The 13033-nt window shown below is 36.5% G+C and overlaps 1 protein-coding gene across 12 annotated transcripts in view; it reads right to left on the bottom strand.

Annotated features, from left to right (window-relative positions):
• The window catches only part of BIRC6 (baculoviral IAP repeat containing 6), a 267531-nt gene that overhangs the window by 182625 nt on the left and 71873 nt on the right, over window positions 1–13033 (bottom strand). For 11 of the 12 annotated variants that reach the window (XR_012516772.1, XM_039475342.2, XM_039475325.2 and 8 more), the window contains exons 11-13: window positions 5493–5642; window positions 3287–3512; window positions 654–814 (exon numbers count right to left, since the gene is read on the bottom strand). Coding sequence is in view for 11 of the 12 variants with exons in the window: in XM_039475342.2 (XP_039331276.2) it covers window positions 654–814; window positions 3287–3512; window positions 5493–5642 (537 nt within the window). In the remaining variant the exon portion in view is untranslated. The remainder of the gene's footprint in view (window positions 1–653; window positions 815–3286; window positions 3513–5492; window positions 5643–13033) is intronic. The other variant, XM_074395724.1, reaches the window with a different exon arrangement.

The raw sequence follows: 13033 nt of genomic DNA, 5'->3' as shown, positions 1-13033 counted from the left end.
TTGACTCCTGGGATGTGAAACCCACAGATACAGAGTGCCAGATGTATAAGTAATTTTTCAAAAAGGAAAATTTTCAAATTTCAATGTTGGAAACAGGAGTTAAGTTGCCATTTTATTGTGAAATTATCCCCAGCCTGTTAAGCTAACTTATTAAGAAGAAAACACTGAGAAGTTGACACCTAGTTTCTAACCATGCTAAATGTGTATAATCTACTTTAATAACTCAGTACATCAAATTCTGAAATTGTAAGAAAAATAAAAGAGTGTATTTTCTGCATTACATGAAAGGTTGGCTTCACTAATAACCTTAATAAGTCCCATTAACAGTTCTATTCACAATCAAGTCTTCTCCTAGGAAAAGAAATACATAAAGGTAGTAATGCTAAAAGTCAAACTAATTTACAAAAGAACTAATCCCACTTCCAAAAAAGCATAATTATATTATTCAAGTTTATGCAATTCTGAACATTACTGGGTTCCTGCAGTTTTGAAATGTTCTCTGAATTACTTTTCTAAATAAAATCACAAAAAGTAGAGCAGGCAAATGGCAACAAGGACAGAAAGGAACATGAAACTTAGCCAAGTGGAAAATTAGTTTTAAAAAAATCAACCATAAAAGAAAATCTTCAAAGATAAATTTGATCCATTCTTACCATTCACTTTCCCTAATCCTGGAGCTTTATTTTTCAACAGTGTCACTTGTATCTGTGGAATATTGGTGATGTTTGAGTTCAAAACGAATTTGAAGTCCACATGTCCAACCATACAAGCTTTAGGTAGTACTAATTCAAATACATGTTCATCCCAGCTGTTGCTGCCAAATAAGGGGGAAAATGCTGAATAAAGCAAAAATCTTTTTTCAGCCATAACCATATTATCATTAAAAGCACCTCTGCTACTTTTTGCTTTGTAACTTCTAACAAAATTTAGTGTTTCTCAACGGGATCAAGAGAGAAAATCACTGTCAATGGAGAAGGTTAAACTTAGGGCAATGAATGATCTTACTTCAGAAATCTATACCTGCCTTGAGACTTATAAACTCTTGCTCTTTAAAGTGTGACTGATTTAATGTGAATTGCCTGCAAATTCCTGGTACCCAAGCTAGATCTATGAGTAGGCTCCCAGAATCTTCATTTTAAAACAAGAACTTCTTGCATTTCTTATATATATTTATTGTTGAGTTTTAAATACTAAATATATATGCTGGAAAATGAAAATCTCCAAACTCCTCCACTAAATTTAAAGTTCATATCCAAATGTCTACTAGACATCTCAAACTCATTATGAAAAAACCCACTCCCAAATCTCAGTAAACAGAAACTTCATTTTTCAATAAACTCAAGCCAAAACCTAAAAGCCATCCTTTATTCTTCTCACACACAATATGTTTAATATATCAACAAATTCTATTCCTTGTCCCTCCAAATTTTATCCAGAATCCAACCACTCTTTTCACTACCTCCATCACTATCACAATGGTCCAAGCTACCATCAGCATTTTTGAATTAGCACAACAGCAACCAAGCTAGAACCCTTGATTCTATCACTGCCCTCCACCACCACAACCACCATTCTAAATACAGAAGTCAAAGTAATCTTTGTAAAATATAAAATCATACCACATCAACCCTGTACTGAAAACCTGCTAACACTGTCCCACCTCATTCAGCATGAAAGTCACCTTTTTTTCTTTCTTTTGAGGTGGGGTCTCACTCTGTTACCCAGGCCAGAGTGCAGTGGCGCAATCAAGTTCACTAGAGCCTTAACTGCCTGGGCTCAAGTGATTCTTCCACCTCAGTTTCCCAAGTATCTGGGACCACAGGCACATACCACCACGTCCGGCTCATTTCTTTTTATTATTTGTAGAAATGAGGTCTCCCTATATTGCCCAGGTTGGTCTTAAACCCCTGGGCTCAAGTGATCCTCCTGCATCAGTCTCCCAAAAGGCTACAATTACAGATGTGAGCTACCACGCCTGACCAAAAGTCTTTCTTTTCATAAAAACATTCATGATCCAGCTCCCAGCTACCTCTAACTGTTTTTTTTTTTTTTCTTTTTGAAATGGAGTCTCACTCTGCAGCTCAGTCTGGAGTGTGGTGGCATGCAATCTTGGCTCACTGCAACCTCCCCCTCCCAGGTTCAAGCGAATATTTGCCTCAGCCTTGACAGTAGTTGGGATTACAGGTACGCCACCATGTCCAACTAATTTTTCTATTTTTAGCAGAGATGGGGTTTCACCATGTTGGCCAGGCTGGTCTCAAACTCCTTGTCTCAAGTGATCCACTTGCCTTGGCGTCCCAAAGTGCTGGGATTACAGGCATGAGCCAACATGTCCTGCCCCCAGACACCTCTTTGGATCTCCTTTCCTACCACTCTCCCCTATATTCACAGCACTGCAACAACAATGGTCTTCTTTCTCTTCCTAGAACTCATAAAATACACTCCTCAGGATTCCGTATTGCTATTGCCATGGAAGCCTTTCTTAGTTCTCTTATATTGAAAGTAAAATACGTATTTTCTCTCTCTTTCACTCTCTCACATTTACATGCTATTACCTACCCAACAACTAACTACTCTATTGCCATACTCTGTTTTAACATTCTTCATAGCTTTTATGCCCATACGGTATGGTATATATCTGTTTACTTTCTATTACCATTAGGATGTAAATTTCATGAGACTCATATTACTAGTGAATATAAGAGTGCCTGCTTTTATTAAATACAAAACAAGCATTTGAGTATTTGTTAAATAAATCTGTGGACTAAACGACCAAACTAATTGCAGTTGTAGATTACTCTATTTTATACTAAAATTAAGAATATAACAATTTACAAAATCAGTATGACAAATGGAACAATGTCATCACCATGAAAAAATCAGCTTACATATTTGTTAGAGACAAGGCAGAATTTCTATGTATATTACTGTTTATCTTTTAGACAGTTTAAAAGATAAACAGGCCGAGTGCAACAGCACTTTGGGAGGCCAAGGAGGGCAGATCACCTGAGATCAGGAGTTCAAGACCAGCCTGGCCAACATAGTGAAACCCCATCTCTACTAAAAATACAAAAATTAGCTGGGTGTGGTGGTGTGCGCCTGTAATCCCAGCTACTTGAGAGGCTGAGGCAGGAGAATCACTTGAATCCAGGAGGTGAGAGTTAAGACTCTGTCTCAGAAAAAAAAAAAAAGATAAACAGTAATATACCTAGGAATTCTACACTGTCTCTAACAAATATTTAAGACAGATGGACTTAAAATTAGATATCTTGGGAAACCATTTTACCTGTCGGTCTGTAGTTTCCAAGTTCGAGTATGCTGAGCAGCATCACCATGGTGTTGCTGATGCAGATGCTGAGGATGCCTCCTTTGCTGCTGTTCTTGCTGAACTTCCACCCAGCATGGAGGAACAGTTGCTGAAAACCTTGGAGTCAAAGTCTCAAAGCGGGTTAGCTCCACTAGAGATGTCAAGATTTCAAGGGTGAAGGGCTGGTCCACCAATAAATCAACTCCTTAACATTAGTGAGAGTAGTATTTGAAACAGTTTTAAAAAAAAAAAGACAATGAAGTTTTAATTCACAGTTATGTTTTCAACTGTAATACTTGCCAAATATTCTGAAAGTTAATAAAGTGGGCTCAGGTATCTGTATATAACTAAGATAACTAACTCTGGCTAAAGAATAGCAAAGAAGAAAATTCTAACTTGAATATTTAAAATTAGAGAGAATACTCACTCATGAAAAAAACCAAACCCAACCTGTTAAAAAAGGTCTTACTGAGCTTTAACTAGCCCTAATAAGGGCAAGAAAAGTAGTGGTACTAAAATGCAAGCCAATGTACATCAAACCAGTAATTAACTTTTAGACCTTGTTATTTACAAAATAAAATGCTAGACCTCAGCAAGTACATACATAAGCCCTTTTATGATGAATAAAAAACTAAAACAATCAAAAGCTATATGGTAAATACTTACAAACTGAAAAATTAAACTGTTTTTTCTGCTTCTGGAGTAGTTAAGAATATCTTGTATACATACTAGTATTTTAAGAGTAATAACATGCTTCATACTGATTAGGTTTATTTACAAATACTGTACATGTATTCACATCAATGAAATGTACAACATTAAACAAAGCTGAGAAGCTGTTGTTCTCATTTTTAAAAATTAACGAAATACTAAAATATAAAATCTGGTGAGTTTAGAATATTTTCACAATGAAAAAATGACAGCAAATTCTATAAAATTATTAAAGTTTAATTAAAATTACATCTTTTTCTCAAAGTCTAGACCCTTATAAATCTGATTGGTTTGTAAATATTAACAGCATGATGTCAATCTCCTTTCTTTACATTATTTATTTCATTATAAAATTCATCTTTCCACTACTAAAAAGTATTTTTCTATACTTTATATAAAAATTCTTCTCCATTCAACCAATAACCTATAAAACACGAGAATATTCAGCATTTTAGCTTTTTACACCAAGTTAAAATATATACTCAGTGAGTATTTTTTTTTCCAGCTTTTCAATTCCAATAGTAGTATTAATAATATGAGCCTGTCTACTAATTTTATACTTGCTTGACTTTTTATACCAAGTTAACCAAGACATCTGGTTAACTCAAGTAACTAGAGATTAAAAAGCATGTTACAATGATTTCATAAAAGTCTACAAGGCAAATAATGACTTTTTGGCAGGGAGTAACATGCTAGCAAAACTTCTTTTGAAAAGTTAGCTCTGGAGGGCAGTGTGAAACATGGATGGGGAAAAAAGGCAAAAACAACAAACAAGCACAAACAAACCTCTGGAGGTTCAGGATGGGGCAAGGTAGATGTGAATACACCACCTAAATATATACTCAGTGGCAGTATTTTTTTCAGCTTTTCAATTCCAATAGGAATATTAAAAATATGAGCCTGTCTACTAATTTTATACTTACTTAACAAATTCTCTTATGATTTTTTTTCCCCTCCCCTAATTAGACTAAAACTCATTAATGGCTGAAATGTTTGTTTTAACCGCTTAGATGACGTCACAAATATTGACTAACACACCACACAGGTTGAGAATCATTTCTTTTTTTTTTTTTTTTTTTTTTTTTTGAGACGGAGTTTCGCTCTTGTTACCCAGGCTGGAGTGCAATGGCGCGATCTCGGCTCACCGCAACCTCCACCTCCTGGGTTCAAGCAATTCTCCTGCCTCAACCTCCTGAGTAGCTGGGATTACAGGCACATGCCACCATGCCCAGCTAATTTTTTTGTATCTTTAGTAGAGACGGGGTTTCACCATGTTGACCAGGATGGTCTCGATCTCTTGACCTCGTGATCCACCCGCCTCAGCCTCCCAAAGTGCTGGGATTACAGGCTTGAGCCACCGCGCCCGGCTGAGAATCATTTCTTACTTTAATATGTTTACATCCTCCAAAAACTAGAAAATGATATTAAATACTATCTAATGATTTTTAAATCATCTAAAAATTTAATGTCATACCTGAAATGCTGGGACTTGAAGGATTTGATAAAGGCTTGGAACCTTCTGAAGATGGTTCTATTCCTTTAGAAAGAGATCCATCCACTAGTATATCAGCTTCGTCAATATCATCACAGGTTCCTCCAATTTGGAGAAAATGAAGCTCACCACCTACAGGGTAGTGAATTTCATAGATACATGAAAAATGGGTAAACATTCAAAAATTCAAATATAACACTACTTAGGAAACAATTTATTTTAATATCACTTCATAGGCAGATAAGGAAAGCTACCAATGTGATATATTTCCAAGAGTTTAGAAATTTAATTGCCAAGGAATTGCAAATTGAAATAGAATGTTTATGAAGAAAATAACAAATACATAAACATACATGAAGAAAACAGGTATTTGTCTGTTAACACGGTACTTACTATATATGGACAGTGTTTGAAATGCTTTAATTAATTCATTTACTTTTTGCCAAAAACCCTTGTGGTAGGACTATTACTGTGGCCATTTTATAGTTAAGGCACTAGCTATACTGGAATCCACCACCAAATCTCTTAATCTCAACAATAATAAAACCAAACAAATATTCTTATTTTTTAAAGCACTCACAATGAAATAAAAGCAACTCAAATTTCTAGTTTAATATGTCTGTCACAGGAAAAAACTGACAGCAAATTTAGTATTAATTAAGACAAAACAATAAATGGGTAATAGTATATTCTAACATTCTAATCTGGAGATTCACTTCCAGCATGACAGAAGAAGGAAGATGATAAACCCCTTCCTGAAAGGCAACTAATAAAAACAAAACTGTAATTTAACTAGGGTGAGGCAAGCAGTGAAAACCAGCAAATTCACTGCTATCTCCAGATGGGGCTCACTTGATTGATAGAGAGCTTCCAGTTTAAAGTGGTGATTTCTGCTAATACTACTAAAGTAGTATTAGGTAAGAACTGTGGGTATCAGTGTAAACTCATGTTGTTATAGACAGAAAGATAGATAGATAGATAGATAGATAGATAGATAGATAGATAGATGTGTGTGTGTGCCAGTTCTGTCTGCTGAGAAGCCCTAAAAGCTAGGGCAATGACATCACAGTAACAATGAGTACATCTAGAGTCCATATTTTTAAAAAAATAAAAATAAAGTGGTGATTTCAATGGGAAACAAACAAGGAGGTCTGCTATTTGAGGTCAATTTGGGCAAGCAAAGCACTAGAAACAACAGGGATTTAACACAGAATTACATGTAGTGAGAGAAGCCCAGGGGGCTTGGTAAACGTTCCACAAATCCCACCTTGATCAGAGTCTGTGTATGTGTCCAGCAAAGACCAGAGAAAGCCCAAGCCATCACTACATCCTCAGTTAACTAAGCCTCTATGCCTATGCAAAAGAGACCTGAGACAGCACAACAGAAAACAAAAACCAGGGCACACTTGAGCTCAGCCTCACTGGCTAAAGGTATTTGGACAATACAACCTATCAGTCTTTTGCTGAACACAAAGCTATGCTGACACAGAAGAAACAAAATAAGAAATAAGGCTTAAACATTAAAACTAGGCAGAAAAAATTACAGAAATCAGCAGCTGCACAATACAAAAGAGATTTCAGATTCAGCCAGGTCAATTACAAAACAAAGCAAAAAGCACCTGCAAAAGGTAGGGAAATCCAAATCCAGATTTCTTTGGTGTTGTTTTAAACATCCAGTAACTAAACAAAATATTACAAGACATGCAAAGAAAAAGGGACTCAGATTCGAGATGTAACACACACACACACACACACACACACACACACACACACACACACCTGAAAATGTCTTCTCGGACTTCAGCTTTAGCAAGACTTCAAAGATCTATTGTAAATATTTTTATAGAATAAGAGGAAACCAGAGGTATAGAGAACTGCAGGAAATAATGGTATGAATGGCTTAACAAAGAAATATAAATTACTTTCTAAAAAGTACTAAAGGTAAATTTGGCAGCTGAAAAGTAAAATAACAAAAAAGTTCCTTAGAGAAGCACAAAGCAAATTTCACATGGCAATAAAAGGAAACAGTGAAGTAACAACAGATTAACAAAAATTCATCAATCTGAATAACAGAAGGAAAATATTTTTTTAAAAATTAAAACAACCTTGGAGACTTAAGGGACAGATAAAATATATAAACATACATGTAATGGGAATTCCATTAAGAAGAGAATTCCACCTGAAGAAATAATGGGCAAAAACTTACCAAATATGACAGAAAATATTACACCACAAATTTACTCAAGTTCAAAGACCCTTAAATAGGATAACACAAAGAAAGAACACACGTATAGGTAAACTCTTTAGAGTCAAAGGCAAAGGACATTATGAAGACAGTAAGAGAAAAATTACTCATAAGACATGAAAACAACAGCATAAATTAACAGATGACTTATGAGAAACAATGGAGACCAGAGGCAATGGAATAACATTTAAAGTAAAGAAAGAAACTGTCAACAGATTCTCTATGTAGCGCTAATCCTCAAAAATGAATGTGAAATTGGCCGGGTGTGGTGATCCACGCCTGTAATCCCAGCACCTTGGGAGGCAGAGGCACAGGGATCACCTGAGGTCAGGAGTTCAAAACCAGCCTGACCAACAAGGTGAAACCCTGTATCTATTAAAAAAGTGAGTAAAAAATAAAACAAATGTGAAATGAAGACATTTCCAGAAAACTAAGAGAACTTTATGCTAGTAAGCTGCTTTATGATAAGTAACAAAGAAAGCCCTTCAAGATGAAGGAAAGCAACATCAAATTCACTGGAAAAAATAAAGAACAGAAATGGTAAGTAGGTGAATATAAAAAATAAATGTTTTTCCTCATTTCTTTGCAACTTTTTTTTTTTTTTTTTTTTTTTGAGATGGAGTTTCGCTCTTGTTGCCCAGGCTCCCAGGCTGGAGTTCAACGGCATGATCTTGGCTCACCGCAACCTCAGCCTTCTGGGTTCAAGGGATTCTCCCTGCCTAAGTCTCCAGAGTACCTGGGATTACAGGCAACCACCACCACACCTAGCTAATTTTTGCATTTTTAGTAGAGACAGGGGTTTTGCCATGTTGGCCAGGCTGGTCTTGAACTCCTGACCTCAGGTCATCCGCCCACCTTAGCCTCCCAAAATGCTGGGATTATAGGCGTGAGCCACTGCACCCAGCTGTTTTGTTGGGTTTACAACATACTTAAATGTTATGTATGGTGTTGGGGGGAGATAAAAGCAAAGTTCCTATATATTTTACTAAAATAAATTATTATTCTGAAGTAGATTATATTATTAATTAAACCACCAAAATACCACTCCAAAAAAAGTAGTATCAGAAAAAGAAACCAGAATCAACATGAGGACCAGTGATTTCATGCCAAATGGCAGAGTAGGAAGCTCTAGGGATCAGTCCCTCCACCAAGGCAAGCACTGAACTAGAAAGTGTGATTGGAATCAACTACTTCAGAATTCTGCGACCTAACAGGATATTTACAACAGAGCAGATTGATCTCTGGTAAGAGAGTGACCTGCATGAACCAAGTACAATCCTCCACCCCATCCTCAGCCCTGACAACTGTGGAGAAAAGAAGCCCATGTGCTGGAAGCAGATGGCTGGTACCAGGGCAGACAGCAGGGACCTTCTCTTTCCAAAATACAGGGTTGTGTACTTCGGTTGGTCTCAGAGGTCCCTAAGGGACCAGAATAGACACTTGCCTTGATTTCACCCTTCTGAGACTGCAGCTGCTTTCCCAAGCAGCAGCCACAGGAAGATTTAAAGGGACAGAGCCGAAACAGGATCTACAGGAAGATGTAAAGAGACAGAATTCTTTTTTGGAAGGATAAGAGAGAGGAGAAGGTTCTATAGCCTTTGTACAAAGAAAAACTAAAGAAAACCTGGAAAATGATGTATGAACGTAAGATTATCAACAAAAAGATAAACTGGACTTTTTCAAAAGGCCAATGTTTTCAGCATCAAAGGACACTATCAGGAAAGTAAAAAGAACCCAAAGAACGTGAGAAAGTATTTGCAAATTACATCTATTAAGAATTTACTACCCTGAATTTCTAAAAAGTTCTTACAACTCAACCAAAAAAAAAAAAAAAAAAAAATTCAAAAGTGGACAGGGACATGAAAAGACATTTCTACATGTATTACAGAAATACAAACGACCAGTAAGCACATGAAGAAATGCTCAACATCACTAACCATTAGGAAGGTGCAAACAAAAACCACAATAGAAAGTGCAAATCAAAACCACCTCACAACCACTAGGCTATTATCAAAAAATAACAAATGCTGGCCAGGATGTAGAAAAACTGGGACCCCTCTGAACTGCTTGTGGAAATGTAAAATGGTGCAGAATCTGTGGAAAACAACTTGGTGATTTCCTCAAAAGGTTGAACATAGCCGAGTCGCAGTGGCTCATACCTGGAATTCCAGCACTTTGGGAGGCTGAGACGGGAGGATCACCTGAGGTCAGGAGTTTAAGACCAGCCTGGTCAACATGGTGAAAACCCGTCTCTACTAAAAATACAGAAAATAGCTTGGCATGGTGTGTTACATGCATGTAATCCCAGCTACTTGGGAGGCTGAGGCAGGAGAATTGTTTGAGCCCAGGAGGCAGAGGTTGCAGTGAGCCGAGATCATACCATTGCACTCCAGCCTGAGCAACAAAAGTGAAATTGTCTCAAAAAAAAAAAAAAAAAAACAAAAAGGTTGAACATAGAATTACAATATGACCCAGCAATTCCACTCCTAGATATATACGCAAAAGAACTAAAAACAGGGACTCAAATATTTGTATGCCAATGTTTACAGGGACATTATTCACCATAGCCAAAAAGTGGAAACAACTCAAATCTTGGATTACTATAGTCACCCCTCACAGTAGTCACAGTTCCAAGACCTCGCAGTGAGGACTGAAACTGTGGATAGTATCAAACCCTGTGTGTGTGTGTGTATGTGTGTTTATGTATTGTTTTTTCATACACACACACAAACACACACATAAGATAAATTTAATATATAAATTAGGCACGGGAAGAGATAAATAAGAAATAATAAAACAGAACTATGATAGCAATATGCTATTCATAATTTCACAAATAGAAGATTTGTTCTTACCATAAATCTTAGGAACCTGCACATAAAATTTTTTTCTTTCCTTTTTTAACTTTCACCTCTTCAACACAAAGAAGAAACTTCAAAATAGCTTCACTTTGGGATATCTGATAGCATAACTACTCCTGAGTTTAGGGCCATTATTAAGTAAAATGATTACTTGAACACAAGTACTGCAATACCAGTGACAGATGATCTGATAACCAAGACAGCTACTAAGTAACTAACAAACAGGAAGTATATACAGCATGGAGATGCTGGACAAAATGATGATTCTTGTCCTGGGTGGGGCATCAAGGGATTTTATTACACTACTCAAAAGAGTGAGTAATTTAATAATTATCAATTGTTGATTTCTGAAATTTTCCATTTAATATTTTCAGACAATAGCTGATCACAGGAAACTGAAAGCACAGATGAGGGGGGCCTAATGTACTGGGATATTATTTGGCCATCAAAAGGAACAAAAGACGTGATACAAACTACATGGGTGAACATTAAAAATATGCTGAGTGAAAGAAACCAGGCAAAAAAAGGACAAATATGCAATTCCACTTACATGAGGTATCTACAATAGGCAAAGTCATACAGAAGTGTGATTGAGGTTACCAGCAGCTGAGAATACAATGAACAGGAAGTTACTACTTAATGGTTACAGAGTTTTTGTTTAGAATGATGGGAAAGTTCTGGAAATAAGTACTGGTGGTTATACAACATGGTGAATGTATTATAGTCACTATACTGTACACTGTAAATAATTAAAATGGTAAACTTTATTATGTATATTTAACACAATTTATTAAAAAAAAATTATAACCCATGACCCAACAATTCTACTCTTCAGAACAGAGAGCTTCAGGTCAGGTGCAGTGGGTCAGGCCTGTATTCCCATCACTTTGGGAGGTCAAGGGAGGTGGCCTGGCCAACATGAGGAAACCCTGTCTGTTTTGTAAAACACAAAAATAAGCTAGGCATGGTTGTGGGCACCTGTAATCTCAGCTACTTGGGAGGCAGAGGCAGCAGCATTGCTTGAACCTGGGAGGTAGAAGTTGCAGTGAGCTGTGATCGCACCATTGTACTCAGGCCTGGGTGATAGAGTGAGACTCTGTCTCAAAAAAAAAAAAAAAAAAAAATAGAAAGCCCCTTATATATGTGTACCAAGGAACTTACACAAGATGTTTATGGCAGAAAAACCAGAAATAAACACAATGCCCACTGACAGGGAAACAGGTAAGTTATTTGTGGGTTTTTGCACAATGTATAAGTGAAAATTAAATTATCTACGAGGCATGAAACAAAACAGGTAAGCTTAAAACGTAAGAGAGGAAAACCAAGTCCCCCAAAACTACTTACAGTTTGGTGTATATTTTTATAAAGTGCAAAAACAAGCAAAACTCAGTAAAATATGTTGTTGAAATAGTCACATATGAAGCATAAAACCAGTTTTTTTAAAAAAGGAAAGACATAAAGATTATTGAGTAACAGTTATCTCTAGAAAAAGGGCAGAGTTTGAGAGAAGGGACAAGGTACACAATCGCAGATGCAAGGTATCTGCATTGCTTTAGTTCTTGGTTTGACAGTAGGTCTCTGGATGCTCCTAATAAATTATTCTTTGCTAGTGTTATATAAATGTTTTCTTAAAAGAAAAAAAATCAACAGAGGGATTAAAATGGTAGACTAAAAATATTTATTCAGCACGAAAGAATGCAGTGAAGGAGTAACAAAGGAATGTAAAAAACATTTTAAAAAATAAAAATGGCAGGCATAAATGCAACCATAGCAATAATTACATTAAGTGTAAAGCCATTCAAATTTAAAAGAGGTTATCCAACTGTATAAAAAAGCAAGACATGGCCGGGCACAGTGACTCACACCTGTAATCCGAGAACTTTGGGAGGCCAAGGCAGGCAGATCACGAGGTCAGGAGTTCAAAACCAGCCTGACCAACATGATGAAACCTCATCTCTACTAAAAATGCAAAAAAAAAATCAGCTGGGTGTGGGGGTACGTGCCTATAATCCCAGCTACTCAGGAGGCTGAGGCAGGGGAACTGCTTGAACCAGGGAGGTGGAAGGTTGCAGTGAGCTGAGATCACACCACTGCACTCCAGCCTGAGTGACAGAGACTCCATCTCAAAAAACAAAACAAAAAAATTTAAAAAGCAAGATCTAATTATATGAGTCTAAGAGATCCGCTTTAGATTCAAAATCAGGAGTTAGTTGAAAACAAGATCGTGGAAAAGATACATAATGCAAACTGTAACCGTAAGACAGCAGGAGTGATTTTATTAGTATGACACAAAATAGAGACAAAGAGGAATATTTCATAATGACAACAGGGTGAATACATCAGAAAGATGTAACAATTATGAAGCAGTCTAACAAAAGAGCCTAAAAATAAAGTGAAGCAAAAACACTTAAAAGTAA

Source organism: Saimiri boliviensis, chromosome 1 (assembly GCF_048565385.1).
Source record: "Saimiri boliviensis isolate mSaiBol1 chromosome 1, mSaiBol1.pri, whole genome shotgun sequence".
Lineage (NCBI taxonomy): Eukaryota > Metazoa > Chordata > Mammalia > Primates > Cebidae > Saimiri > Saimiri boliviensis.
The sequence above is the reverse complement of the archived record's forward strand: the minus strand, read 5'-3'. Positions and strand labels throughout refer to the sequence as shown.